Source organism: Phyllosticta capitalensis (assembly GCF_038381095.1).
Source record: "Phyllosticta capitalensis strain CBS 128856 chromosome Unknown BKA78scaffold_1, whole genome shotgun sequence".
NCBI classification, from domain to species: domain Eukaryota; kingdom Fungi; phylum Ascomycota; class Dothideomycetes; order Botryosphaeriales; family Phyllostictaceae; genus Phyllosticta; species Phyllosticta capitalensis.
This window is the reverse complement of record NW_027117439.1, coordinates 1,543,572-1,571,404: the sequence shown is the minus strand read 5'-3', so window position 1 is coordinate 1,571,404 and position 27,833 is coordinate 1,543,572. Positions and strand designations below refer to the sequence as shown.

The following is a 27,833-nucleotide window of genomic DNA, read 5'->3' as shown; positions in this document are numbered from 1 at the left end:
ATGAGAGAACAGACAAGCATCCGTCCATCCCAGCCAGTCAAACCAAAAGATCCAAAAAACCGCCACAGCGACTCCTCATCTACACCACCACCTCATCGACCTCGACGACGCCGCCCTCGAGAATGATCTTGTACCGCTTCCTCGTCTTCTTCCCCTTGCTCCCCTTGCCCTTGCCGACACCGTACCGCAACGTCCGGACGACGTTTGCCAGCTTGGGGAAGAGCTCCTTCTCGCCCACCCACTGCGCGCCGAAAGCGCACAGTCCCAACACCAGCAAGCTCGTCTTGAAGCCCCAGTCCATGAAGGTGATTTCCATGAGATCGGCGACCCAGCGGGCGGGGTCGAGCAGGAGGTACGTGGACAGGGCGAGGGTGACGCCGAGGGTGATGACGAAGGGCAGGTTGTGGTGGATGGGGCGGCGGAAGGGCGGCCCGACGCTGAGGACGAGCGCCGAGAGTATGTACTGGTAGCACGAGAGCAGGAAGAGGGCCGTGTTTTGCGAGTTTTTGGCGTTGCTGTGCGTGCGGTCGAGGATGGGTGGTTGGTACCAGGGTTGCCGACGCACGGCGACGAAGGCGATGGCTTGCACCAGGATGCAGAGCGCGATGTGGCCGAGCAGCGGCACGAGGACTTTGCGCGAGACGAGTGAGGCTGTAGGTCGTTTGCGCGAGAGCGTGGGCGCTGAGCCAGTCCAGCCCATAAAGATGGCAATGGGTAGGATCAGGGCGAGGTCGATGTAGAGGAATTGGAAGTCGCCCAAGTTTGATGCCGACGCGTACAGGAAGGACACGGAGGTGAATTGGATGGCGCTGTACAGCGACATGTACTTGAAGCAGGAGAAGGACGTGACAAGGGCAGCGCGGCCTTCGCGGATGACCTCGGGGACACAGCTAATGTCGAAGACGCGCGAGGTAAAGGGCGCTGCGACACTGGCTTCGGCTTCGGAGAGGGAGATGCCCACATCCGCGGCCTTGAGAGCGCCGCAGTCGTTGGCTCCATCGCCACAGAAGCCACAAGTGTAGTCGATGCTTTGCAGCTTTTCAACCAATTCGTGCTTCTCGTCGGGCGACATGCGCGCAAAGACTTGGCCACGGACCAGGAGCTCGTTCAGGATCTTGGGATTGGCGTAATCAATAATCCAGCGGAAGACGTCTCCTGACACAGCCACAGAGTAGTTGCGCAGGTTGGAAATATCGTAGGGAAGAGAGGCGTCGCCTTCAGGAGGAGGAGGTAGCGGCTTGAGTGTATTTTCATCCAGCTTGAATATAGGATTGTCTATACTCTCCCATGCCAATTTTGCCAGTGGTTGACGCGCATCGCCCTCGACAAAGTATGGCACGAAGCAGTGCGCAGTCTTGTCGATGAGATTGCACTCCCTGGCCACGCTAATAGCAGTCAGGATGTTGTCTCCAGTGCACATGGCCGTCCGGATCGCAGCATCATTGAGCTGGTTGATGACTCCAGTAGTCGTCGGCTTGAGTTTGTTCTCGAAGATAATGAACCCGACAAAGTCAAGATTCGACTCGGCGTCTTCACGAGCCATCTTTTGGACCTTGAGCCAATTGAGTTTCGGGATTCTTTTGGTAGCGCAGGCGATGACGCGATATCCGCGATGGGTATAGTAGCTGAGCAAGCTCTCGTAGTCCGAAGGAAAGCTTTCAGGCCTGCAAATCTCCTTCATGCACTCGGGAGCACCCTTGACATATATATGTCCCTCGCGAGCGCCGAACTGACGCACAACCACACTGGCTCTGCGAAGCTGGGAGACGAACTCGTACGCCTTGATGATGCCCAGCTCGATTGATTTCCTGGTCGGCGCATTTGGATCATCGTCAACGTCGAATTCTTGACCTGCAGGAGGTCTGGCAACCGAGGGAGAGATGCTCAAGGACTCTTCTTCGTTGTCAAGCCCTCCGCCGCTCTGCTCGCCCTCTTCAAAGTTCCATCCTGTAAACTCAAACATCTTGACATCCAGCGGGTCTCCAACGAGTTCTCCATCTACGCAACGCAGCGAATGGCAGGTAGCCATTGTGTAAAGGAGAGACTTGTTGTTCTTGTAGTCGACCGTGGGATCCCGTTCGTAAGATGCCCCAGGTAGGACGAGGGAGCAGTCCGTGAGAATGTCACTGAATCTGTTTGCCGGCTGCTGCGCAACCCTGAGTCCAAGCACGTCGAGGCCTTCTTCCGTCAATGTGCCGGTCTTGTCAAAGCAGACAACGTCGAGCTTGCCGCCTACGTTGACACGTTGGGGACTTATGCAGTAGATCTGCTTCTTTTTCAACCGGTTCAAAGCAAAGTTTGTCCCAATTGTCAAGGTGGCAGGCAGAGCGGGTGGGACAACGATGGTGATGAGATCCAGTGCCCGGACGACGATGAGATGCCAAGCCAAACCCAGGCGGACAAAGTTGACAAAGGATGCAATGAAGCCGACACCAGCAATCATGGCCATAACGGAAATGTATCGGAAGGAATCGCGGTAAAACTTGAACCCAGACGGTTTAGGGAACAGCATGGAGCGCACCAGAGCACCTTTGGTGGTGTTGAAACCAGTTCGGACGACCAAGGCCAAAGCAGCAGCCTCTTCGTCCTTGTCATCTTGTGGTCTCCTTGCTCGAATGATTTTGGTCCCACAGAACAAAAAGTGGCGGGCAACCACGGGATGGATCGAAGAAGTGCTGAGGTTCAACAGCTCAAGGGCTTCATCCGCAGCAGGTACCTTGGATACGGGAACGGACTCGCCAGTCAGCATGCTCTCGTTGACGATACAATCACCAGACAAGAGCAAGCTGTCGCAAGGAAGTTGCGTGAGGTTGGGGTCCGTGACTTCGTAAATGTCTCCAGGAACGAGTTGACTCGACTCGACGTAGCGCCAGAAGCCGTTGCGCAGCACTCGAACGTCGCATTCGAATTTGGAGACGTCTCTCAGTCGGCGCATCGTAGCTTTCGTTTCGATCAATGTCGTCGTGATGCTGACGAGGGAGATGATGAAGATGCAGGTTGCATAGTAATAGTACTCGTCGAGAGACCAAAGTACTAGACTAGCAATCTGGAAGACGTAAAACGGATGCAGTACTTCGTCGACCAGTAGCTGGCTGGTACTCTTTTCCTCAATGTCGATCAGATTTTTCCCAAAGACTTGCTCGCGAGATTCTTTCTCCTCAGTGTCCAACCCAGTCCGGATAGTCCTGACGTCCGTCCAAGCGGGATCTTTCCAAGTGTTTCCAAGTACGAATTTGTCCCTCGTGGGATGGTAGCAGAAACGAATATACCGGTAATCCAGGGTCCTAAGCTCCTTGACGACAGGGTCATCGAACTCGTCGTAGTCCCGGTAGCCGTCCTTGTGGTTGACTCCAAAGACGGAAGAGAGTGGCTGTCCATAATTTTGCTTGCCGATGGTCTGGACTATCATTTCTCCCCACTGATTCTCCACCACCACCCAGTCACACTCATGGATGGGTGCTGACTTGCCGACGATTTTGATCCGCCATCCGGGAAGCCAACGGAACAGGAGATATCCAAGGCCACAGGTCAAAATACAGATGAGCGCGTAGATCGAAAATCCAACCAAAGAGGTCCTGAAGCCCGCCACAACAATGGTCAAGTCTTCCGTTGCAATATAAATCTTTTGTGTTGTCCTCCCTCCTCTCCAGTGTCCCGATCCTTGTGTACTGGAACTCGAGTGACGGCGCAGGAGCGGCTGGCTTGCGGACCTGGCAGAGGCGGTCGAATGCTGAGAGCGGACAGAATACGACAGAGATTTGCGCCTCCCATTCATCAAGGAGCGGCCATCCTCAAGGTCCATGTCGTCTCCATCCTCGGCATATCCATTCCCGTTGGCGTGGTCAAAGGCCAGTTCCTCCTCTTCCGCGATAGCTTCTTCCTCCGCTGTGTCTAGGGAATCGTGGTCGTCGTAAAATGTGAAACTCGTAACGCTCGCCGCAGATTCAGCGCGAGGCCGACGATGCGCAAAGCCGGTCACGCTCGACGGCACGCTTTCGGACATGGGACCCGAGAATATCTGACATGACTGCGTCAGCCGTGTGCTAGCAAAGCTGTCACGTCCCGTTGTAGTATAAGGTGTCGTTTTAGGAGCCTGCCGTCCAGTCTGGCGGGTCTGGAAATTTTCGCTGCAGCACGCTCGCTGTCGGCTGACGGTATGGGGAAATTTACCTCATCCTGGGCCATCTGGACATCAGTCAAAAGACTGACACTAGTCACTGTCAGCTTCAACGGCGATTCGAGTAAGGTCGAAGCACGACTCACTCGCTTTTGTTTGAGCCGCGGCGGTACATGGAGCCGCTAGGATGGCGGACAGGCGCAGCATAGCTGGAGCGGCGGCTTTCACCTGCGACAGCCTCTCCATCGGAATCCACCATGGCTGGCGTTGGACTTGTTGGCGTATCTCAGCGCATATCGCGGCGACGGTGTGGGAGGTAGCGAAAGAAGAGGTTCCAGGTCGCACGACACAACAGAAGAGCGGCGCAGGGCAATGGTGGGATGTCAGCGAGCCTATCGCGGAGATTAAAAATGGCGGGCGGTATGTTCGTCATATCCTGGCTCTTGCCTTGGCCCAAGCGTGCACCTTTCCATTCTCTCAACGCGCGAAGCCCGTCGAGCCCACTAGCCTGCCAATAATTCACGTCAGAATCAGCGCTAGCCCGCGCATCTCGTCGTCAGCTTGTCGCAGCAGCAACGTGCGCTCCGGCCCTGGGGAAGTGTAAAAGAGGCCAGACCATTTGTGGGCTTCCAGCAAACTATGCACAATGCCAGATGCTGCCAAATGCAGTGCAAATTCACACAATTTGGAAATGACATCAGTCGCGAAGTTGGAGTGATCAGCACACGGTACGGGCTTTCGTGATTTGAATATTCTGGGATGTCGACATTGATTGCACTCCACGGCACGGCGCATCAGACGAGAAAAATTGAATCCATTCCTGTTCCCAACCATACGCCGTTCCGTGTCCTTGGCGTATACTACTGATTTGTTTTTTGCGCATTCGAGTCCGGCCGGGTATTGCTCTTTTCTGTTCCTGGAGCCGCTCGTCGCCCGTTAGTGGTTCACCGAAAGCATGCGGACAAGACGGTATTTCGAATCGGGCTCTCTGGCTCTGATATTGTTCAAAAACATAACACCTTTTGATGCCTCCTAGGAAAGAGCAAGACCCGACCGTCGTGACAACCCGTCCAGCCTCATTCGATTTAAACGGTCTCCAAAACCTGCTCCTTGAACTCACGCTCGACCTGGATTCCCAAGTTAGCCGGGTTAAAACAACACCAAAGCAGCCATTCTTACCTTCTGGCCGGACTCGTCGTGAGTCGACTCGCCGTGCAGCGAGAGGAGAGCACCAAGGTCGAACTTGGGAGCCTTGAGGAGCTTGACCTTGCGGACGTGGACCTGTTCCATTGTCAACCATCTTTTCCATTTTCTCTTTTCCATTTCCGACATACGTTCTGGAGAGGGTAGATGCCCTGGGCGGACTTCTCGATCTCACGGCCAATGACCTCGGGGATCAGCTTGGTGGTGAGCTGGGAGAGGGTGCAGCTCGAGGCCTCGCGGGCCATGATCTCGGTCATCTTCTTGCGGATGGCGCGGATCTGCGAAGAGGCGGCGTAGGTGGTCTTGCGGATCTGGTTGGGGCGGCGCTTGGTGAAGGCGATGCAGAAGAGGCGGATGAGGTAGTCATCGGTGGTCTTGACGACGACGTTGGCCTCAATCAGAGTCTGCCACTTGCGGACCAGGGAGCGGAGCTTGTCGGAGGTGAAGTCGAGGCCGTAGAAGTTGGTCAGGCAGTTCTTGCCCTGGACCTCATCGACGCGGAGCTTGACCTTGCGGAAAGCGTGGTCCTCGTCCTTCTGGAGGTCGGCGAGGGAAACCTCGAATATCCGGCCCTTGAGGGCGTCATTGGCGTTCTTCAGACCAGTGGTCCTGTTGACCAGGGTCTTGCCGACACTGCAAATTTTGGGTCAGCAGCGTGTGGTGCGCTCCGGAGGCTGTGAATCGTACTCTCTGATCTGGAAGGTCGAAGGAGCCTTGACGGAGTACCAGTCCTTCTTGGCGAAGGGGTCGGTCCTCTTCTTGATACCCTTCTTGCCCTTGGAGAGACGCTTGTTCTTGCCGACAGCCATGATTGCGACCTGTTGTGGATGTCGGAGGGCTGGATCCGGATTGTCGTGTCGTCGCTGGTGTTTGGCCGCCGCGCTCGCGAAATTGCTCGAGTGTGCGGTCTCGGCGAAACCCCGGCTGTCGGCGAAACGTAGAAGCGCGCCGGCGGGTCTGCGAGACAGCTGATTGGCCCAAAAGTCGTGGCACCAACGACTTCGAATCCTTTACGCAGCAAAGACGTTTAAAGTGCACCCAGCATCTTGTCCTTGCGACTTTGACATTCCAGGTCACTTTTTCGCCTCTCTTTCTTTAGAGACTCGGGAATAAGACAAGTTTTCTACCTGCATGAGCATTACCTCTCGCCGCCAACTTTCATACGGGTGCCACGACTTTACAACAAGCTTCGTCCCGCGCTGCCGTCAGGTCCCTCGCACCTCATCCAGCCTTTTCAGGTCCCGCCACTCTAGGATTGGCTCCTCACGGCACTGTTCCCGGGAACCGGTGGATCATCTGTCATGGTCTTTAGGTCATGCTTTGAGCTTGGGATTTTCTTTTTCCATTACTCAGTCAGGTCCCAACGACAAGTCAACACGCGGGTGGGCTCGAGACGACAACCGCGGAGTGTTTACATCATCTGCACCAGTCACGGAGCAACGGGCAAAAAGACTGTTTTGCAAACGACGTTTCGTTGAATTCCGAATTCCTTTACCACTGCACTGGAAACCGAGCACGCGTCAAGCGCGTATGCTCAAGTTCTACATTAGAGATTCGCCGCTCGCTTCTCCCAGAGGAAGTCATGCATGTCCAGGACTTCCCGTCCATCTGTTTTGCTTCGTGCCGCCAAAGTTGCAACGCCCACCTGATGCCGCAGCTGTCCGCTGGTTGGACGCCCGCGCATGTGCCTTCTTGAGACTCCCGAAACGCCTGATGTGGATGTCTTCCGCCCACAAGCACTAGTCTCCCGGCTGGGACTCGGTAGGCCCCGAGTTTGACCCTGCATGAGGACCCCGGGATCCTCTCCGCATGGATGAACGATTGCTCATGCGGGCACGGCACGACTGGGCGGCGGGTGTTTGCGAAACACCAAAAGTTTGAAAGTCTGCCAGTCGAGCCGCGGGGAACTCGGGGCCGTCGCCCGCCGTCCCGGTGGAGACGAAAAAAACAGAATTTTCAAAAATCATGGCAAACCGAATAATGGTCCATCATGAGTGATCATCCTGGTCGACGTCGTCGGCTTGGCTGTATTTCTCAAAGTCGGGAAAGCTGATGTAGCCACCTGAGAACCTGTTAGCGGAAATTCCGACGTAGTGCTGCGTTTCAGGCAACGAACTTCCTTGCCGGCTGTGGCACCCATAGTCTGATGACGAGTCGGAGTGAATGCTTTGCCGCTCCTCAACTGCCAAAACAATCAGCACCATTCTGAGTAAACAGAGGTGGGCGCTGGGTGGGTTGGAGGATTGAGAGGTGGTGGAAGAATAGTGACGTACCTGGTGACTGGGGAGGCGAGGAGGGATTTGATCTCCGCGACGAGTGAGAAGCCATCCTAGTGAGAATAGCAGCTGCTTTTGCCGGGGCCTGGACGCCAGTGTCGCTCCTCGTAGCGCAGTGGTGCGTGTTTAATGACGGAGGAGAGACGCTCGAGGGAGTGAGAGGCGGACGTTTGGAGGAGGCCTTTGCGGAGGCTTGATTGGCGGAGATGGGGATGTAGAAAGATTTGTTGGTCATTTTGATCGAGATGAGATTGGCGAGGCTTGGTCGGATGTTTCTGAAGGAGGCAGAGAGATATAAGGTCGATGGAGGGTGGTGGAGAGAGTCGTGGGTTGATATTTGGAGCAAACGGATGCAGGCAGGCAGGTTGATATGCAGCCGGGCGGGAATGCTTGGGATGGGATAACCGGTTTTGGGAGAACCAATGGGCTGGGAGAGACAAAGTCAGGACTTGTCGGGGTGCGCTGTCAAACGTTTATACGCGGGCGCATGGTAAGCTCGACGAAGTGCGAGGGCGAGAGCGCGTCCATTGGCCTCTGCGGGTGGGGAAGGCCGTGGAGCGAACTGGACTCGATGGGCTTCCCAAACCCCTGACGACGGCCACGGCCATGGTGGAGGGTTGCACCCACTTCTGACGGAGCGCATTCAGCCCTTTTGCCAGCCGCGCAGCATGGATGAAGTCGACCCGCCCGCCTGCAACTGTGACTGCGTCGTGACGAAGTGCGCGTTCTACTGGCGGGCAAACAGAGGCCGGCCACGTCGAGTCCAGGATGGATGCCTGCCGGGCCAGGTCCCGGTGGGTTCCCTGCAAGACATCATGGCCAGGCTAGCCCAGGACATGGAAAGTCCTCCCCTCGAGTCAGCAGGTCGACCGGTAGTGCCCAAGGCACGCGATGTTTGTCGCAACCGGTCAGCCTCCACTTGGATGGCATTCTGAGAAGGGCCTTCAGCTCCTTCAGCTTTCAGGATCCAGTTTTGCACACACACCGGCCGGCAGCTGTGGGCCTCGCACTCGTCAGCTGGCAGCGCAGGAGTAGGGGGTCCGTCCACCTCACGCAACGAAGCTTCCACGCTTCCATCCTCGGCCCGTGCCACGAACACGATGCACCGCAGCGCTGGCTTCATCCTTATGCAGCCTTAGCTGTTGCTTGCTCCAATACAGATACATGCGGAAGACGTCTCTAATTCTGTCCTGTGCTTCCGCTTCAGGCCACTGCCAACCTCCCGACCCGACATCTCCAACCACCGACCCGTCTGCCTCGTCTGTTTCTGCCAAAATCCAAAAAACATCTCGTGCCTGACGTTCAACCTCCTCTCTCTACTATTCCCCTCTCTCTTCCCCACAATTGATACCCGTGCCTATCCGTCGCCGGCGCGGGGCCCCGAATCCAATACTCAGTGCTGCCCTCTGCGTTAGCCCGGATCCCGATGCAGCTCGCCCAAAATATTGATGCGCAAACACTTACATCAACATCCTCCCACGCGCGCCCTTGGACCTTGGACAGCTCCTCCATGGTCATCACCTTTCCTGTCGTGACTGTCTCCTGTCAGCCGTTGCACTGCTCATCCCCCCTCAGCTCCATGTCGCTTACAGTAACCAGCGTGGATCTTCGCGTCAATTTCCACCCGACTATCGGCTGGAATCATTTCGTCGGGAATAGGTACGCGCTCATGAATTGGAATTCCCTGTTCAACGATCGCGTCGTGTTTCATGCTGTCGTCCCCGTCAGCTGCAATCCTCTGACTTGCGCAGACGCGGGGCAAGAGAGGCGCTTACTTGGACATGCTGAGCATGCGGTCGATCTTGGTGATGCCCAGCCAATGCAGAATCTGTTCGCCCAAGGACAGAGCTCAGTCATCCATAGCCACCACAATTTGGAGATACTATTACTCACGTCTGGCATTAGCGCCTGGAATCGCATGTCCTATCGGCTTCATGTTAGCACGCCATGTGCGCCCTGACCAGAGTGCTAGCCCACCTTGACGCCTGCAATGTTCTCTGTCCGTTTAAAGTATTCGCTCGCCTCTGCTCACGCGTTAGCTCCCCATTCCATCGACGCCGCAAGCGCCAGACTTACTGTCGGTGCCACGCTTTCCTAATGTCACGGTTAGCGATCCGGATCCCGCACGCATTTCATTCGCCACTTACTTGCGTTGTATACCAAATACTTGGTCACTTCTCCGAGAGCGCGACCTTCCTTGCGGAAATAAATGACGACTCCGCTTCCGCCCTTTTGCGCCTCCTTGACCGCCTCCTCAATTCCAAAGATCAGGTAAGGTCGGCAGGTGCAAATGTCAGACCCGAAGACATCGCTACCATTGCACTCATCGTGCACACGGAGGGCGAGACGGGAGTTGGCATCTGACATCTTGGCCGGGTCGCCAAAACAATACACTGTCAAACCGCCAATCGGGGGCATGAAGAGCTTCACGTCACCTCGTGTGATGAGCTCGGGATACGAGCCACCCGTCTCCTCGAATAGTGTTCTGCGCAGTGTGCCCTCGTCTTAAGTCCGTCAGCCCAGACGCGTCTCTCTACCGCGCAGCCGCCGCCACTTACCGATTCCGAACCTCTCGGCCACACCCGGGAGGTACCACACGGGCTCGACGGCAAACTTGGTCACTGCCAGCTCTCCTTGCTCGTTGAGACAGATTTTGCCATCAGGGACAAGCCGCCCCTTCTGGACACTTTCTTGGAGCTCTGGCAGCTTCATGTGCGCCTTGGTTACTGCAATAGTTGGCCTGATTTCGACGCCATCCTTGTCAATGTGCTCCTTGTACAGCCACGGCGCCAAATGACCGAGAGGGTCCATGGACACAATCTTCTTGGGGTCGCTCCATTGTGGAAATGGTCCAATGTTTGCGGCTGGCTCCGTGTCGGTAAAGTCGGGCTTGTGGTTGATGTCGAGATTCTTGCTGGCCACGGCGAGGGCGTGGTAGATGGAGTAGGAGCCACCGTGGGCGCCAATAGCTGCAAAGGACTGGGTGAGTTTACCTGCTCGCCAGCAATCGCCAAGTGATCGACGTACCGTTTCTCCGCCTTATGGTGTTTGCGTGCCGCGACACCACGACGGGGCCTCTCACGGCGGGATCGACATGTCCCCACTGCATCGGTATGGGGTCGACGCCAGCCTGGCCGGGGTACGAGGTCAAGATGATCTTATTTAGGGAGACGCTGGATCGGCGCGGTGTGACCTCTGTAGCACCAGGCTCATACTGTTCACTGACTTTTTTGACGCTCTCTGAGGGCTTTGTGTCATCCTTTTGCGCCACGGCGGCGGCGCCCTTGCCATTGGACGTGGCAGCCTCGGCCTTGTCCTTGACGTCCTTGATTCCGGCCAGAGTGTTGACGCGGCCATTGATGGCGTCGACCTGCGAGGTCAGTTGGACATTGTCGCGTTGGATGGCGTCGAGGCGGGACAGGATCTGGTTGAGCAGGGTGGTGGGGTCGTTTGCGTTTGCCATGGTACGCGGATGGATAGTTGACGATGAGTGGTGGAATGGAAATGGTATTTGTTTCCAAGCTGGACAGAAATATCTAAAGAATAGAAAGAACAATGTGCAATTGGTGGACAAGCTCGCTGGCTGCCGAGCTAGGTTTGAGCAGTCAAGACGATGCTGAACGATTGATGAGAAGAGGAGAGGGAGGGAGAACAAGAACAGCCCTTGAAAGACTGTAAGGGGCGGCTCTTTTGTAGTCGTGGCTAGCCAGATGTCGCCTAGAGATTATCAGTCTGGTACCGTACAGTAGGAGCCGTACAGCCAGTGGAGTGCAGCGCGCATACGGTAGCTGGGCAAGGCGCCTGGCCGAAGGCTCGCGGGGCCTGGGGCGTAGCTTTATCGCGCCGACGGCTGCTTGCGGGGAGCGCGTGCCACGCATGTGGAGCTCCTGTCATCCAATCATTCCTCACCGCCTTGGCCAGCTCGCCTTTGCTCTTACCTAGTCACCTCGTCTTCTATCATCATCAACCCTCCATCCTCAACGCCATCCACCGCATCGCAATATGGTACGATAGCTGCCCTGCTCGGCTCCCGCCGCCGCTTCCCGCGCTGACCTTCCTCCCAGGGAAAACGCAAAAAGTCCTCGCGCGGTCCCGTTGCGCCCAAAAAAGTACGTTGCCTCTGCTGCCCGCCAGCCAGCCCAACCGCAGCGCAAGCCCGTAGATCGCGACACCGGCAATGCGCATGTCCAGAGCGGCTCGCCACTACCCGATGCTCGCACAACCTCTGAATGGTGGAAGCAACCGAACCAGTTGGCTAACACATGGCTTGCGCCTGTTCAACAGAGAGAAGGTCTTGCAACCGTATTCCAGTGTCTATTTTGCAACCATGAGAAGTCTGTCACAATCCAGATGGACAAGAAGGGCAACATCGGAAACCTGCAGTGTAAAGTGTGCGGTGTGAACTTTCAGCAGCCTATTACCAGTACGCGACCACCCGTTTCCTCGCTCCCCTGACTGGATGTGTGGAATCTAACCTCTCCCTCGTTTCAAATAGGCATCTCCCAGCCTATCGACGTCTACTACGAATGGGTTGATGCGTGCGACGCCGTGGCGCAAGAAGAAAAGGACGACCGCGCCGACCTGGCCCTGCAGAACAAGCGCTACCGCGAAATTGACACCATGACGAGCCGCGACCGGACCGCGGCGACACGGACCCGGGACGACTTCATCGACGACGACGAGGCGGATGGCGAGGCGGACTATGCGGATGACGATTAGTGCCATTGACGGTTGGTCAGGAGTTTGTGGTGTTCTGAGAAGCTGTCACCGGCGATTTGGTAGTTGGACGTGCCTGGCGCACATTATTGGAACCTACAACTGGGGTTGTGAAAAGATGCAGGGAAAGTTCAATGACTTGGGAACAAAAAAGGGTGTGGCGACGGCACCGCCCATTCGACCACGGTCTCATCGCCGATCAACAAACGGTCGGCTGCCCGGTTGAGCTGGGATCAATGAGGATTCTTCTTGGGCAACACACACTGCATGGAATTTTTGGTTGGGAGGTCTTACCTGGGTTCCTGGCCCAAGATGAGCAAATGTCCCTGCATCTGTCATGGGAGGAAGCACACGGTAGGGATCTTGGGGGCGTTTTGGGCGTCTTTCAGGTACCGGTAGACAGGGAAGGCGACGAAGACCAGCAATGCTCAATCCCCTTACCTTGTCTCCCCAAGCTCAGGGGCAACAGCCGACACGACAAGGGGTTGGATGGGGATTGTTCCGTCCCGCCCGCACCTCCACCACCACTGCCGCCACGAAAAAAGCGCAGGCAAGAGAAACAATGAACTTTTTCTCCGGTCTAGCATGCGTTAAGTGGCTGTCTTTCGGGGTCTTGACCTGGGATGTCGTTTCGCAGGAGCACGATACCCTTTCTTCCCTGCGATTCGCTTCTTGTATGTGTTCGTGGGTTGTGGCATTTTGTGGAGTTGGCGGTTGTTGTCTGTCAACATTTCAAATCACACGTTTGCTTGTTTTTGCTATCCTGGAAACGTCTCCAGAAATCAGGAAATGTCAAGGAAAGCAGAAAAATTATCACTTCTTCCAAAAATTCCAGCCATGCGCAGACATGAAGCGCAAAGCTTTCCATGACATCACCATCTAGGTGTGAGTCGAAATCCACAGACGGGCTCCTTCCCTGAGGCACCCACCACCACCACACCCTCCATACCCCTCGTCCCCGATCCCAGCACACAAGTCAGCCACCCCGTCACTCACTCCTCTCCTCCTCCCCTCCCTTCCCCGCCAAACACTCTGGTCCCCTGACTGTCAGGTACACTCATTTGTACCTGACCCGTCTGGGTGCTCCCTAGCAGGTACGTGGCTCCAGTTGGGCACTACCGCTCGCTCCATGTACCCACAACAACGCCTCCCGCAACCTAATCTTTTGTCCCGTCTTCGTCTCGAGGCACCTTTAGGCCGTCGCTACTGAGTCACCACTGCTCGGCAGGCTTGTTTGCGTTGTGTCAGCAGGTGGTTGAAGACGTCACATGTGGTGGTGGTGGTGGTGGTCGGTGGAGAAGGGAAGGGAAGAGCATGTGGTGGAGGTGGCATGGGTGGGTAGAGGAGGGTGGGTGACGCGAAGGCGCATAGGGCGGAAGCAAGAGAGCAGCACAGGGGGGAACATGTTTGGCATTTGCGACGTACACGAGTCGACGTCTACGGGCTACCCTAGGTGGACTGTTGTGCGCTGGTTGACGTACCGAGTGTGACCAGTCCATGGCTGCAGTCTTCAGACTGGACTTATTCCAGACCATCTGTCTGTTTTCGGTCTGAATTCCCCGCACAAGGGGACGTGAAGATGCAGTGGATGGAACAATAGCTTGGATAAGAGAATCCAATTCCTGCTAGAGGAATGTCGGAAGAAGAAGACAAATTATTGAAGCCAACAAAATCACAGTCATTGATTGTATTGGTGGAATAGCTAGATTTACTAGTATTTATAGAAGATAGATTATACTATCAACTTCCTCTGGCACAAGCCTTTGAATAGCACACATCATGGAAACGTGGCTCTTGAAGCTCTTCATTCTTTCTACAAGGATGTTGCTTCGCGTCCAATGGCTGGGGATTTGGCGCCCTGCCATTGTCACTCATCTTAGTCACATCCGCCATGTCTTTTCTCTGTACATACTTCTCAGCGCTTGGCCTTGATGCTGGAAGATGAAGCGCTTGCTAAGTGAATATGTCCTTTCCAAAATTGGGCGCAAGTCGTGCCTCTTTGGTATGCAAATTTGATGCCATTGGCATGAAATACAAAGAACCGAGAAGAGAAAAAAGTATCGAGGGAGAAGCTTGCTCCAAGAATGTAGAAGTGATTTGGTATAGAATTGGAGTGGTTGGGTAGATTCTCCATTCACATGGTGTAGAACCTGTCACCAAAGTCGCCAAGTCCGGGGATAATGTAGCTGTATGTTTTGTTAGCTCATGACCAGATTTCAATGTGAATGCTGGTGGCAACTCACTTCTTCTCGTTCAAACCTTGGTCCACAAATGCGGTGATGACGCGCAGCTTGGGGAATTGCTCCGCAAAATTGGCGGCGCCTTCAGGGCTGGCAATGAGGTTCAAGAAGAGAATGCGCTCTTCAGGCACGCCACGCGACTTGAGGACTTCAACTGCCATGAGGGCCGATCCACCTGGAAAATGTTAGTTTTCATTTTGCCGATTGTGCTTCCGCATTGGACTCGTACCAGTCGCCAGCATGGGATCCAAAAGCAAGACCCATCGGTCTGCAATGTCCTCGGGCAGCTTGTCGTAGAAGAGCTTGGGCTTGGAAGTCTCCTCATCGCGCTGGATCAGGATCTTGCCAATACGCACAGAACGACAGCAGTCCCGCAATCCTTGCTCCATCGACTCGCCCGCGCGCATGATGCTCACGCCGCAAATCTTGCCCTCAAACTTGACACCCGAGTACTGGGTACCCAGGGGCGTCGTAATTGTGTGTTCTTGCACAGGCAAGTGGTTCAGGCCTTCTTCAACGAGCAGACGAATGATGCGGTTCGAGTAAAAGATGAAGTCGGCGCGGTCCGTCTTCTTGTCGCGTATCATGCTGTTGGCGCGGCGGTGCTGGTGGTTAGCCTACCGGTAGGCGGCTCTCGAGGCCAATTGGGGGCACGCACGTCAGCAGAGATATCAGCTGCGGCGTCTGCGGCAGGATGTGAATGTTGTCGTGCGACACTTGGGTCGACACTGTGGCCGTAGGCTTTTCGCTCTCACGGCGGTACTCGGGGCCCATGCATTGGGATGGGGCTTGCTGGGGAGGAGTGCTGGTCATTTTGGCGCTTCTCGAGTTACGAGCGGAAGGTGGTGGAGTGGTTGAAGGGTGGAGGAACGGAGCAGAGGGTTAGAAGGCTGAGAATGGTAAAAGGATCTGCCGCGGTTGTCGAAGGCACGGGCAGACGAGGGAGAATCTGGAGGAAGTGGAGGAGGATGAGATGGAGCAGGCGTAGAAGAAGTAGTCACTGGAGCTGGCGAAGAGGAGGAGAATTCTGGGTAGCTATTACGTGAGGATAGAGGAGCAAGAGAGTGGGAAAGTGGTGATAGAGTGCTCGTGCATGGCCTGGGGTTGGCCGACGGCGAAGAAGCACCTCTGGGTCGATCAATGCTGGACCCTGCCTCCCGCTCCGCTCTCCGTCTGCGCTGACCGCCCGCGACCGCCCGCCGCTTGATGCACGGCGCCGCATCCACCACGCCAGCCCGCCGGAGCTCTGTCAACAAACCGTCTCCATCCTCCACAACGGCCTCCAATCTCGCCCTCATTTCGCCTCCTCCTCGGCTACCATCCACTTTGGTCTTCGGTCTACCTTGCGACTCAATTCCGCTCAGCTTCTACCACCACTTTCCACCCTCCCACCTCTCATACCTCGCTCCCGCCCCGCGGCGCGTCAAGTCTCACGTCGCCATCCGAACTTCCAACAAACGGCTCGCACTCCTGATTCACGCGCCGGAACCACCCATCCGCTCTCAACCCTCCTCACTTTAAAATGACCTGAGCTGCCCTAGCCGCTTCCAAAGCTGTCATCACCACTCGTTGTCTCTTCCTCCACCATGGAAGTCCCGCAGCGTCGCAAGAAGATGGCCACCTACGGCCGACCTTCGCGCTCGACAACCTCCACAACTTTCAATCTCTTTGGTGACGCACCATCCCCAGAGAAGACTCGCACCAACAGACCCGCGCCACCCGAGCCGAAGCCAAAGAAACCTACCAAAGTTGGTCCCGCTGCGAAGTCAAAGGCGGAGTCGGCCTCACTCTCGGTGTTTGACTTTCCGTCCTCTGACGATGAGAAGATGAAGTCACCACCAAAGCGCGCCCCCGCAAAGCTCACCAAGCGTGTGGAAAAGAGCTTGGATACACATGCAGCAAGTGAGGACTCAGCATCGGAGCAACTCAGGCGCGAATATGCAGTGGCAGAGACTAAGAGACATTCGGCAAAGAGCAGTGAGTCATCGGGCGCCAAGACTGAGGAAAAGGCATTAGATGGAATCAATGCCAATGGAACCGTCCAAAAAGAGCTCCGACGAAGCAGGGTTGCGGTTGTGATTCCAAAGCCGCCGGCGCGCAAGGTGGAAATTTCGAGCTCCAAGAGGTCTCTCCCTGCCGATGACTCAGAGGTGAGAGGAGCTGCAGGTGGCTCGAATGTGGATGAAAGGCCGCCAAAGTCATTGAAGAGCAGGCGCCAGGATAGTCCTAGAAACGACGTAGAAGCCAGGATTTCCGACGCACGGGCAAGCAACTCGAACCAAACCGGAATTCGCAAGCAGGACACAAATGCCACAACAAGCCAAGGTCACAGGAAAACAAGACCTGTAGCCGCTGCTGGCAAAAATGATCCCGCATCTGATTCTACATCGGCCGCAAAGGCTCTCAGCATGGTCAGATCACGCCGCACCCTGGCCAAGCCGGACAACATCAGGACTGCCGTATCTAAAGGAAAATCTGCCCCGGCCATGCTACAACAAATGCTGCCATCCCCAGAGACGAAGCCCTCGAGCCCCGCGGATCCTCCGCCATCCACACCCAAGCCTGATCTTTCCGAAGATGACCAGAGCGCGGATGTGTCGTTCCCAGCGACACCACCCGCTAGGACATCCAATTCACCCTTTGGCACCGTCACACCCCGTCAGAACCAGGCTTGGAACAAACTGCTGGACTTCACAGAGAAGTCAAGTCCCAGCGTGCTGCCTCTTGGTGGGCTTAAAATCGCGAGCAGTGTCAAGCCTAGTCGGTCTTTGATGCAGCGGTCGGCATCGGACATGACAGCCACCGCTGGGGCTCAGAAGCGACGCCTGGTTGATACTCTGAAACAAAGCGCTGCTCAGGATGACAGCAGCGAAGATGAAGAAGAAGACGAGACGATGCTCGACGAAGATGTCGCCTTGGGTAGCAACAGTCACTCACAACCAAAGGCGACTTTCGACGCTTTCGAGCGACTTGGGAGCTCCCAGGAAGCAATGTCGTCTCAGTCGGTCTTAGCAGCTGGACCCAAGCATACATATTCCCAGACAAGAAGTTACCTAAATGACAGCAACCAAGACGACCTCAACATTCCAATGTTTGAAGATCTCGCACCACCTCGCAAATCAATCGTTGAAAATGACGAAGATCTTGAAGACGGCACCGGTGGCATGCGCAACATTCATGCGCTCCGAGCGGCCGGCACGGCGAGACGCGTCGTAGATGATCTTGAAGCACTGCTTGACGACATTGAGGATCCCAGTCCGAAGGCCATGTCCCGACGTCGCACCGCGTTGCTGGAATTGTGTCAGAAGCTTCAAGACAGAAGCTATGTGACGCGCATGGCCGAGCACAGTTTGGACCATCGACTCTTTGCTTCTTTGGCGAAAACGAAGGACGCAATCCTCGGGTTCGGCATGGCCTCTACGATTGCAGTCGTAATTTTGGGAGAAGCTCCAGTGTCCACTTTAGAGGAGATTTATCAGACCGGGTGCTTGGCCACTTTGGCTTCTTTCTCAAAGATGAACACGGACATCAACAAAATCGCAAAAGATCGAAAGACCAACATGTCGAGAATCGCACAGGGCTCCTTGGCTGAGTTTCGAGATGCCATTGGCGGAATCGTTTGGCCTGAGAAGGTCCCTGCGATCATCTCGCCATCGTCTGTTGCTCTCAAAAGCATGGAAATGGCGGTACGCAAGTTGCGGGAGAGCGGCAATGCCGAAGATCTTCTTGGTTACCAGACTTTCGCGGATGTCGCCGAGCTTGCCCACGAGCCTTCCAAGAAGCTAGCAAGTGCCTCGGCGACAGAATCAGATCTTTATCTGCTGGAGCTCGTCATATCGACTTTAGAATCAGCAGCAACTCTGAACGCCACGGCGTGGATCTCCCGGAGCGACGCGTCTATGAATCAATTGGTTGACTCCATTGATGCCTTGGTTGTCCCAAAGGCCGCTTCTGAAGAACTTGACTTGCTGGCACGAAGGCTTATCCTTAATCTCACAAACAACAAGCCGAGAAGTTGCGATGTATTCGCCAAGGACTCACTGGTGCACAGTCTGCTGCGCTCGATTGACACACGTTTCCGGGCGCTGAGCGATAATATGGACGAAAACGAGCACGTCAAGACTGTGGCATACTTGATTGTCTCCCTCAACGTCTTGAGCAATTTGGCAGAGTTCAGCGATCGCGCCAGGGCGGCGACGCTTCGCGGCGGTGACGAGATCCTGGATTCTTTGACTGCCACATGCGTTCTCGGCATAGAGAAAGCCGCGCAGGCTGATTCCATCGACGGAACACAATCAGGTGTCGCCTACGCTTATCTCACCGTGCTGATGGGCAACCTATGCCAGAATGCTGCGGTGAGGGAGAAGGTCCGCGCAATGCTGCCCGGTCAACGTCTCGGAGTGCTCATCCGCGCAATCCAAGAGTTCTTGTCCATCAACATGGCGGTAGACCGAGACGGAGCCTTTGACGGTGAAGAAGGGGGCGAAGTGTGGACGGCTTACACGGCGCGCCTTCAGGGCGTCATCGACCGGCTGAAGACCTTCTGAGCAGCCTCACAAAAATCAAAACGACAACATTTCCATTCGACAACACCTTCATTTGGTCAACGATTACGGAGACGGCGTTGGTGAAAATGGCGGCTGGAACCAACCTCAACTTGAATAGATACCCGATACCCAGGATGCATCAGATGTACATGCTTCTTTTCCTTCTTCCTTTCTTACTTGTTCGGCTCTTTGTGGCTGGGCTGAAAAGTTGACTCGGCGATGACTTATTTTTGGTTGCTATGGATGGGAGCCATTTTTTGGGAAGGGGCTCAGTCGTGGATAGCGAGATATCGGAATACACTCTTCTACCTTAGTACACTGTGTTTGTACCACATGATGATTGAATGTGTACGCGGCGGACTTGGGGGCTGAAACGCGGGGCCTCGTGATGCCGTCGTCTATCCGATGGCAGCGTGAATTTTTCTAGAGTCGACGCTAGGAGGATCTGGGGCGTCAGGTATAGGTAGCTCGAGTGGCTATAGCAGGCATGGTCGGTCCGGTCCTGGCCGAACCGACGGGAGTTGGAAAAGGGTCTCGCGATTTCAATGCTTGTGTGTAGTGAAGAATATTCTCATTGCATCTTGATGGCCGATGACAACGACAAGTCTGCAGTCGTCCAGGGTCGACAAGCACATGTCACATCTTGTCGGCGGGACGGGAGTGGCCCGCCAATAGGCTTAGCTCGTTTCCATTACTCGATCAAATGCTTCAACATCCAGTCTTTTTACATAAAGAACCAACCAGCAGCACGCAGCGTCGAGACGAATTTTCTCGATCGTCACTAGCAAGAAACCTGTTGGTGACTGTTGGAAGCGAATTGAGCTCCTTGCATGCGTTGGAGCGTGTTTGGGCCAGCTAATTGTCCTTGTATACATCATAGGTAGGCCGTCACCGCCCGCCGCCAACCAAAGGTCTGAGCGAGCCGGGCATCAAGGCATCCTCTGACGACTTATATTCCACCGCGCCTGCCTCACCCCGGGCTCCTTCTCTCTCAGCTCGCACTCGTCTCAATCGCGGGTGCTACCTCACGCTTGTCCTCGCTTCTGGTCAACTCACTCCCGCCGACGCTTCACTCGCTTTCTTCGACTTCATTCTAGTCTGACCAAGCTCTCTCACTCTCGGCCCGCCGCTGTACTGCATTCTACCTACCACAAAGCTACCTCGCATCGCTTTCGCTCGCCGCAAACATGCCTACGCCGCCCAAGCAACGCAAGATCGCCATTGTTGGCAGTCGCTCTGTCGGTACACCATCACCGTTCCTTGTCCCCATCTGTCCACCCCAAAGCCTTGCGTCTTTCAACTTCGGACATCTGCGCGCCGAGATCCATGCCGAGCGCAGACAAATGGCGTGAGAAAGAGGGCGGGACCTCTGGCACATTGGCTAACGCTGCTGGGTGCCGCAGGCAAGTCGTCGCTCACGGTCCAATTCGTCGACGGCCACTTTGTCGAGAGCTACTACCCGACCATCGAGAATACGTTTAGCAAATTGATTCGGTACAAGGGGCAGGACTATGCCACAGAGATTATCGACACTGCAGGACAGGTACGTGGAATCGTTAATCGGAAAGAGCTGTACGCCATTTTCATTGGCTGTATAAACCAACAAGAGCAAGAGCATGGAAGACAAAATCTGGGAGAGTCACATTGGACCTTTCCCGGTCAATGAATACGGTGGACGTAGACACCGGGCACTACGACAAACGAGAATCACATGGCTGACCAGTGCCGGCACACTCCAACAGGATGAATACAGCATTCTCAACTCGAAGCACTTTATCGGCATCCATGGCTACATGATTGTCTACAGCGTCGCATCCAAGCAGTCCTTTGAAATGACACGCATCATCCGGGACAAGATCCTCAACCATTTGGTACGCTGCTCTCCTTCAACAACCGGTTTCACTAGATCCATGCAATTGCTTACGCGCAGTACGATCGACAGGGCACGGAATGGGTACCTCTCGTCATTGTAGGCAACAAATCTGACCTGCGACCCGAGCAGCGTCAAGTTAGCGCAGATCAGGGCAAGGCGTTGGCCGAGGAGTTCAAGTGCGCATGGACCGAAGCCTCGGCGCGGTACAACGAAAACGTTGCGCGTGCATTCGATGCCATGATTGGCGAGATTGAGAAGAGCCAAAACCCGGGTGAGCCCACAGGCGGTAACAAATGCATCGTCATGTGAGGCAGACCCCTATACGTATGCTAACAGAAAGCCCGGAAGCGCGGTGCAAAGCGGGCAAAGCGACACGAAATTAGTGGAGGCGAACTCGCCATGCCCCACGAAGAATTGCTGAGCGCCTTGCTAACTGGCTCCTGTCGACGCATGGATGAGATGTCATGAAGCGAGATGGATGTTACTGACGGGACGCGGATTGGTTATGACTGGGCTGGGCTGGGACCTGGATTTGTTTTGTTTCGTACTGTTTTCCCAGCGGATGGATGAATTGTCTGATTGACTGATGCCAAACGAGCGGCATTGATGGGAGCTACTAACCGCACTATCCGCCATCAACTCTACTGTTGTCGTTGCTGGTAAAGAGATCGGCGTTCTCTGCCTCCTTTTCCGGTGGTCAGCCAGCTCTTGCAGCAGTCTTCTTACTTTCTCGTCGCCTTTTCTTCATTCATTCTACTCGCACTGTAGACGGCGCTGCTGGAAGGGTTTGCTTTTTGCTTCTTTGGGTTGCTGCCATTGTCGTTGCTGTCTATAGTCTCAACATTTCCGCTTTTCTGTCAGTCAACGCTTATTTGTGCTTGCTTGTCCAACACTTTGTTGTAGGGATGAGATATTCCTCGATTCAACTCGATCCAACTCAAATTGATTGCTGGCTCGTCTATTGGCGTAAGTAGGCTTTTGTGCCAATTTGTAGCTAGATTAGCCAGCCCGCAGTCTTGCGTGTTTGCATACTGTCTGTCCTTCTCTCAATGCATTGAATTTGATGTTTGACTGACTTTCCCTGATGATTGCTGAAATCATATTCTCGTCTGTTTTCCAAAGAATCAGAGGTACACATGCCCAATGCCGACTCACACAGCCATCAGATAGACGGACTCGGTCTGGTTTAGCGCAAGATGAAGAATCCCGGCCGGCCCGATCCATGCGTGGGATCGGACCGGAGGCGGGTAAGCGGGCGTCGGGCCCCGGCGGGGAAACGCCGAGCTGGCTGTTTGACTAGCGCGCGAAAAGTTGCCCGCCTGTTCGTCCATCGATACGTGCTGCGTGCATATCGTTGCTTGCAGACCACAACGCGCCAGTCGACCCTTTTCCAACGGACCGGGCAGCACTCGATCATTCGTATCCCCTGTGTTGTACCTGCAGCAACGCCGTACTCCGTCGCGTCCCCAATTCGCCGTCGCCCGTTGGCCCGCAAACACCATGAACCCGCTTTCTCGATCCACGACGCCATTGCGCGCTCTCCTCGCGCGCCCGTCGACGACAACCTACGCGGCAAGGACCGCAAGGACATTTGCGACGACGAGACCGCTTGCAGCATTGGACCTAACCTACGACGTGCACGAGCCGCCCAAGGACGACGGAAGCCGTGGAAAGTTGGCGTCGGAAGGAGCTCCGATTTTGATACTGCATGGACTTTTTGGGTCGAGGAGGAACAACAGGAGCATCAGCAAGTATGGCGCCAAATTCATCTGGGAGACGGCACAGAGAGGGATGGATGTGTGAGGACGAATGGAAGGCTTACAGTGGCGCAAAGGCAGCTTGCACGCGACCTGCGCCGTCCCATCTACGGCCTCGACCTGAGGAACCACGGCGAGTCGCCGCACGACCCGCGACACGACTACGAGGCACTGGCCGAAGATGTCGAGCACTTCATCAACAAGCACCGCCTCAGCGGCTCGACGCTCATCGGCCACTCGATGGGCGCAAAGACGGTCATGACGGTGGCGCTGCGCAGCCCGCACCTCGTCCGCGACCTTATTCCCGTCGACAACGCGCCCGTCGACGCGACGCTCAAGACGGACTTTGCCACGTACATCAAGGGCATGGCGGCTCTCCAAGAGGCCGAGCTCTTGAAGCATAGCGAGGCCAACGTCTTCATGAAGCCATACGTCCCCGACGACAACGTGCGCTTCTTCCTCTGCTCCAACCTGAAGCGCAACGAAGCCGGCAAGCTGCAATTCAAGATTCCGGTCAACTACCTAGCAAAGGCGCTCGACAACATGGGCGACTTTCCGTTCAAGAACCCCGACGAGGCCCGGTTCGAGGGCCGCACGCTGATGGTCAGGGGCACCAAGAGCCACTACGTTCCCGACGAGACGTTGCCGATTATTGGAAGGTTCTTCCCGCTTTTCAAGTACGTCGACATTGACTCGGGACACTGGATCATTTCGGAGAAGCCAGAAGCTTTTAGACAAGGTGAGTCTTGGTCGTGCAGTCGAATTTTCCAAGGAGTATCAAAAGCTGACGACGGGGCGCTTGCAGCTGTTATCGAGTTCCTGGGCGAGGAAAAATAGAGCGTCGTTGTTGGATGACGGTCTGTTGGTGGATTGATTTACTGCTGCTGCTGGCTGAGGTCATAACCAGGTCAGTGCTCGGCCCGGCGCGTCGGCCAGCGCGAGAGCGACCAGGCGAGCGATTTCGCTGTTGTCTAGGGTCGTTTACGGGCGAGGTTCGGAGGCCCTGGCTGATCAAGGCGAACAACTGGGTGGAGTCGCATGATTTGTAAACTTTTTTTTTTTACTGCCACTTCTCGTCCCTCCTCACTCATCACGTGGGATGACGTTTGGCTATTGGTGTTGGGATAGAACGGTGAATGTATAGACAAAATGAGAAGACGTTGGAGCTATCCGAGAGCATTCTCGAAGTCATTTGGTGGCTGACGGGGGGGAGTTTGGGCGGCGGAGGGTGTTTTGTTAGCAATGGCCAAAAGCGGCTTCTGGCGGTCGAGGCAAGCAGGTGGCAGGCCAGAAGGCGGTCCAGAAGAGGTTACAGCTGAGCTAAGGAAGTCTGTAAGGTTGATGTTGTGCTTTTGGGGCCGTCGGCTTCGTCGGCTTTCTTTCCAGTGCCGCTACCTACGGCTGGCTCCGGCGACGTCATGGTTGCCGGGGCCGAGTCCGACTGCGACCAAGCTCCCACTCCCGTCCGTCCCAATCCGCACGTTGTTGTTGTTGTAGTACAGGCGCGAAGTGTGAGAGCATGGGTTGGAAAATAGATCCTCCAAAGCGTGAAACGGCTGTAGAGCTGGCAGGTGGCCGCCACAGGGTCGAAGGACTTGTGGTCGTCGCGGAGACGGTGGCCTCGTGCGCGGCGGCGCCAACTGTGGGAGCTGTGTGCTCACGTCAATTCCTAATTCAGCTACCTGGTTGTCCTGCTGCTGTGTGCTACCGACGGCTACTATCCGGAGGCAGCATGGCTACCGGCGTCCCTGGAGCTCCGCTGCAGGTAAGCGGAGGTCCGGGCAATGTTTGCTGTTGCTGGCAGCGCTGCATATCCGTCCGGAAGATGGTACTCGACGGACAAGTCAGGCGCAGTTGAGCTTGGCTGAGAGGCCGAGGCGTCCCTCGTCGCTACATTTCGTGAATCGTTGCTCTGTGACGAGGTGGGCCACGGGCGCGGACTTTTGGAGGAGTTAAGATGCGGTGCAAAGATTGCGACCAGTGCGGTGACAAAAGACTGGCGGCTAGATGACTGATCCTTCGACGTGTCCGGTCTTCGGGGCCCTGTATTTAGCTGGATAGAGGCGCCCTCTCGGACGGTGCGCGGGGACTCTCTGCTAGAATTGTTTACTTGTACTGTACGAGTACGGTTTGCGTCACTCTCCGAATAATCTGCAACCCCACTAGTGTCGACCAAACTCCCTTCAACACCTGAACCATCCCGCCCCGCCGGCATCCTCCTCTGACCTCTCTTCTCCAGCAGTCCCCTCTTTCTCTCTTCCCATCCCATATCTCTCATCCCATCTCACCTGTCCACTCCACCATCCTCCTCTCTCATTTCCCCTCCAACCTTCGCCATGCCTGACACCATCATCACCCCCGACGTCGAGCCCAACGCTGGGTAAGTCTCCCTTTTGTCCCGCCCGCTGTCGGACCCCGTAGCTTCACTCCCGCAGCCCGCGCTACTGCATCGCCGCCGTCTTCACTCTGCGCCGCCAATGCGACCGCAATGGCGAGCTGCCGTCCGATGCCGCGCTTCAATTGGTGACGCCATTTGCTAACCGCCGTGCCCCGCAGCACCATCGAGCTCAAGGACAACACCGTCGTCATTGTCCTTGGTGCCTCCGGTGACCTTGCCAAGAAGAAGACGGTACGTACTCCTTGATATTTGCAAAATTTCGCCATCGCAGCTTCGCTGACAACTTTTTTCACAGTTCCCCGCCCTCTTCGGCCTCGTGAGTAGCTTCTGTCAGATCCGCCGAGCGAGCCCTGTCAGACCTAACGCTTTGAATCCTACAGTACCGCAACAACTTCCTTCCCGCCAATGTCAAGATTGTCGGATATGCGCGGACCAAGATGGACCATGAGGAGTACCTCAAGCGCGTCAAGTCGTACATCAAGACCCCCACCAAGGAGATGGAGGAGCAACTGGACGAGTTCTGCAAATTCTGCTCCTACATCTCCGGTCAGTACGACCAGGATGAGTCGTTCATCAACCTGAGGAAGCACCTCGAGGAGCTTGAGGCCGGCCGCAAGGAGACCAACCGCGTCTTCTACATGGCTCTGCCTCCCTCGGTCTTCATCAGCGTCTCCCAGCAGCTCAAGCGCAACTGCTACCCCAAGAACGGCGTTTCCCGCGTCATCGTCAGTCTCCCGAAAGCTTTGCCGGATTGCGAACTAGCCTTGCTGACTTGAGATAAAGGTCGAGAAGCCTTTCGGCAAGGACCTGCCCAGCTCTCGCGAGCTCCAGCGCGCGCTTGCGCCTGACTGGAACGAGGAGGAGCTCTTCCGTATCGACCACTACCTGGGCAAGGAGATGGTCAAGAACATCCTCATCCTCCGGTTTGGTAACGAGTTCTTCGGTGCCACCTGGAACAGGAACCACATCGACAACGTCCAGATCTCGTTCAAGGAGCCTTTCGGCACCGAGGGCCGTGGTGGCTACTTTGACGAGTTTGGCATCATCCGTGACGTTATGCAGAACCGTAAGTCCCTGAGACTCTTTTGTTGGGAGTTTGGCTAACATCTACCAGACTTGCTCCAGGTCCTGACCCTGCTGACCATGGAGCGCCCCATCTCCTTCTCCGCTGAGGACATCCGCGACGAGAAGGTCCGCGTCCTGCGCGCGATGCCTTCCATTGAGCCCAAGAACGTCATCATCGGCCAGTACGGCAAGTCCCTCGACGGCAGCAAGCCTGGCTACAAGGAGGACGACACCGTCCCCAGGGACTCGCGCTGCCCCACTTTCGCCTCCATGGTTGCCTACATCAAGAACGAGAGGTGGGATGGCGTTCCTTTCATCCTGAAGGCCGGCAAGGGTAAGCTCAGCCACGATAGCTTTTGGAGAGTTCAGCAACTGACAACTGGCAGCCCTCAACGAGCAAAAGACTGAGGTCCGCATCCAATTCAAGGATGTCACCTCCGGTATCTTCAAGGACATTCCCCGCAACGAGCTGGTCATCCGTGTCCAGCCCAACGAGTCCGTCTACATCAAGATGAACTCGAAGCTCCCCGGTCTCAGCATGCAGACCGTCGTCACCGAGCTCGACCTCACCTACCGCCGCCGCTTCTCCGACCTCAAGATCCCCGAGGCGTACGAGTCCCTCATCCTCGACGCCCTCAAGGGTGACCACTCCAACTTTGTCCGTGACGATGAGCTCGACGCATCGTGGAGAATCTTCACCCCTCTGCTCCACTACCTTGACGACAACAAGGAGATCATCCCCATGGAGTACCCCTACGGTTAGTCATATATCAGAATCGCAATGCTCCCCTTACTGACTGTTGCAGGCTCCCGTGGCCCCGCCGTCCTCGACGACTTCACCTCCTCGTACGGTTACAAGTTCAGCGACGCCGCCGGTTACCAGTGGCCCGGTGCCGGTGACCAGAACAAGTTGTAAAGAGAGAATTGGATTTGGACATGATATAGATGGGATGCAAATGGGTTTATTTCCTGCGTGCTTTTGAGAAAGGCAAGGTCTTTGGGAAGGGGAATCCTGAATCGCGATTGCTGTTACCCCCCGGGTTGTGCATTATTTTCGAAAATATCCGAATAGAAACATGAATGAATGAGGGGCTGGGTCGGCCTAATTATGATGATGCAAATCTTTCCATGTTTTCTGAATCTTGGGTGAAGCCATAAGGCGACTATCTACTTTCACTTTGGTGTTTGACCGGTCCTAACACGAGCAGAACTGAAGTCGTCAGCAAAGTACATAGTCCAGCGGAAAAGCACCTTACTGGATCCCAACAAATCTGGCCCTGCAGAGCCATGCTCATTATCCCTGTCAGTAGCCTCCGACGGATACTGCCCCGCTGACGAGGCGAAAGTCGGCGAATGCTAAACCGAGCGCCGACGAAATTTTGGTCCCCGTCTCTCTACAGCTAGTCCAATCACCGTCAAATTGATACCACTCCCAGAGAAAGTCAATCAAGCCTCACGAAATACACCGATCGGTTGACTGCTGAGCATATTTTGCCTCGAGGAGATTCTGCACACCCAATTGGATCTGCCGCCCACTAGATCCACCACCCGCACGAAACCAGCGCTTGCGCTTCTGCCTACGACCTCCTCTCTCGCCGCCTCAGGAAGCGCGCAACCGACGACTTGCGGACGCTGAAACGG

The 27,833-nt window shown here is 55.5% G+C and overlaps 12 protein-coding genes across 12 annotated transcripts; 8 read left to right on the top strand and 4 right to left on the bottom strand.

The window, feature by feature from the left end:
• Positions 1-79: 79 nt before the first annotated feature.
• Positions 80-4,376, bottom strand: BKA78DRAFT_348613 (uncharacterized protein; the record flags this gene model as incomplete). Its single annotated transcript, XM_066890666.1, has 3 exons — positions 80-4,018; positions 4,171-4,210; positions 4,264-4,376. 3 exons carry the CDS (start codon positions 4,374-4,376, stop codon positions 80-82), a joined length of 4,092 nt encoding a protein of 1,363 aa, XP_066749218.1.
• Positions 4,377-4,818: 442 nt separating this feature from the next.
• BKA78DRAFT_302176 (40S ribosomal protein eS1) lies at positions 4,819-6,279 on the bottom strand. The gene is made up of 4 exons (XM_066887419.1): positions 6,008-6,279; positions 5,452-5,953; positions 5,297-5,398; positions 4,819-5,244 (listed from the first exon to the last, which is right to left on the bottom strand). Exons 1-4 carry the CDS (start codon positions 6,127-6,129, stop codon positions 5,203-5,205), a joined length of 768 nt encoding a protein of 255 aa, XP_066749217.1. The 5' UTR covers positions 6,130-6,279; the 3' UTR covers positions 4,819-5,202.
• Positions 6,280-6,363: 84 nt separating this feature from the next.
• On the top strand, positions 6,364-7,281 carry BKA78DRAFT_9955 (uncharacterized protein). Its single transcript, XM_066894103.1, has one exon. It carries the CDS (start codon positions 6,452-6,454, stop codon positions 7,061-7,063), a length of 612 nt encoding a protein of 203 aa, XP_066749216.1. The 5' UTR covers positions 6,364-6,451; the 3' UTR covers positions 7,064-7,281.
• Positions 7,282-8,884: 1,603 nt separating this feature from the next.
• Positions 8,885-11,512, bottom strand: BKA78DRAFT_9936 (GTP cyclohydrolase-like protein II). Its single transcript, XM_066894102.1, has 10 exons — positions 10,624-11,512; positions 10,155-10,565; positions 9,744-10,100; positions 9,673-9,690; positions 9,574-9,620; positions 9,490-9,519; positions 9,372-9,424; positions 9,187-9,308; positions 9,061-9,131; positions 8,885-8,995 (listed from the first exon to the last, which is right to left on the bottom strand). Exons 1-10 carry the CDS (start codon positions 11,057-11,059, stop codon positions 8,990-8,992), a joined length of 1,551 nt encoding a protein of 516 aa, XP_066749215.1. The 5' UTR covers positions 11,060-11,512; the 3' UTR covers positions 8,885-8,989.
• Positions 11,513-11,868: 356 nt separating this feature from the next.
• BKA78DRAFT_235675 (transcription elongation factor 1) lies at positions 11,869-12,165 on the top strand (the record flags this gene model as incomplete). The annotated part of the gene is made up of 2 exons (XM_066883845.1): positions 11,869-12,019; positions 12,092-12,165. Coding segments are annotated over 2 exons (225 nt in total), but the record flags the coding sequence as incomplete, so codon positions are not given.
• A 363-nt stretch (positions 12,166-12,528) lies between these two features.
• On the top strand, positions 12,529-13,375 carry BKA78DRAFT_9817 (uncharacterized protein). Its single transcript, XM_066894087.1, has one exon. It carries the CDS (start codon positions 12,737-12,739, stop codon positions 13,193-13,195), a length of 459 nt encoding a protein of 152 aa, XP_066749213.1. The 5' UTR covers positions 12,529-12,736; the 3' UTR covers positions 13,196-13,375.
• Positions 13,376-13,981: 606 nt separating this feature from the next.
• Positions 13,982-15,660, bottom strand: BKA78DRAFT_302133 (uracil phosphoribosyltransferase-domain-containing protein). The gene is made up of 4 exons (XM_066887418.1): positions 15,211-15,660; positions 14,782-15,140; positions 14,556-14,727; positions 13,982-14,498 (listed from the first exon to the last, which is right to left on the bottom strand). Exons 1-4 carry the CDS (start codon positions 15,363-15,365, stop codon positions 14,447-14,449), a joined length of 738 nt encoding a protein of 245 aa, XP_066749212.1. The 5' UTR covers positions 15,366-15,660; the 3' UTR covers positions 13,982-14,446.
• Positions 15,661-15,815: 155 nt separating this feature from the next.
• On the top strand, positions 15,816-19,411 carry BKA78DRAFT_302131 (wings apart-like protein regulation of heterochromatin-domain-containing protein). The gene has a single exon (XM_066887417.1). The coding sequence runs from the start codon at positions 16,139-16,141 to the stop codon at positions 19,097-19,099; it is 2,961 nt and encodes a 986-aa protein (XP_066749211.1). The 5' UTR covers positions 15,816-16,138; the 3' UTR covers positions 19,100-19,411.
• Positions 19,412-20,165: 754 nt separating this feature from the next.
• On the top strand, positions 20,166-21,358 carry BKA78DRAFT_9749 (rheb small monomeric GTPase-like protein RhbA). The gene is made up of 4 exons (XM_066894074.1): positions 20,166-20,341; positions 20,503-20,642; positions 20,842-20,970; positions 21,042-21,358. Exons 1-4 carry the CDS (start codon positions 20,287-20,289, stop codon positions 21,279-21,281), a joined length of 564 nt encoding a protein of 187 aa, XP_066749210.1. The 5' UTR covers positions 20,166-20,286; the 3' UTR covers positions 21,282-21,358.
• A 698-nt stretch (positions 21,359-22,056) lies between these two features.
• BKA78DRAFT_302127 (uncharacterized protein) lies at positions 22,057-22,284 on the top strand (the record flags this gene model as incomplete). The annotated part of the gene is made up of 1 exon (XM_066887416.1): positions 22,057-22,284. A coding segment is annotated over one exon (212 nt), but the record flags the coding sequence as incomplete, so codon positions are not given.
• Positions 22,285-22,472: 188 nt separating this feature from the next.
• BKA78DRAFT_348606 (Alpha/Beta hydrolase protein) lies at positions 22,473-23,566 on the top strand (the record flags this gene model as incomplete). Its single annotated transcript, XM_066890665.1, has 3 exons — positions 22,473-22,723; positions 22,807-23,468; positions 23,535-23,566. The coding sequence occupies 3 exons, from the start codon at positions 22,473-22,475 to the stop codon at positions 23,564-23,566; spliced, it is 945 nt and encodes a 314-aa protein (XP_066749208.1).
• A 1,227-nt stretch (positions 23,567-24,793) lies between these two features.
• On the top strand, positions 24,794-27,572 carry BKA78DRAFT_302121 (glucose-6-phosphate dehydrogenase). The gene is made up of 9 exons (XM_066887415.1): positions 24,794-25,109; positions 25,286-25,358; positions 25,423-25,443; positions 25,508-25,852; positions 25,911-26,193; positions 26,242-26,526; positions 26,579-26,950; positions 26,999-27,402; positions 27,449-27,572. The coding sequence occupies exons 1-8, from the start codon at positions 25,066-25,068 to the stop codon at positions 27,106-27,108; spliced, it is 1,533 nt and encodes a 510-aa protein (XP_066749207.1). The 5' UTR covers positions 24,794-25,065; the 3' UTR covers positions 27,109-27,402; positions 27,449-27,572.
• The last annotated feature ends 261 nt before the right edge of the window (positions 27,573-27,833 follow it).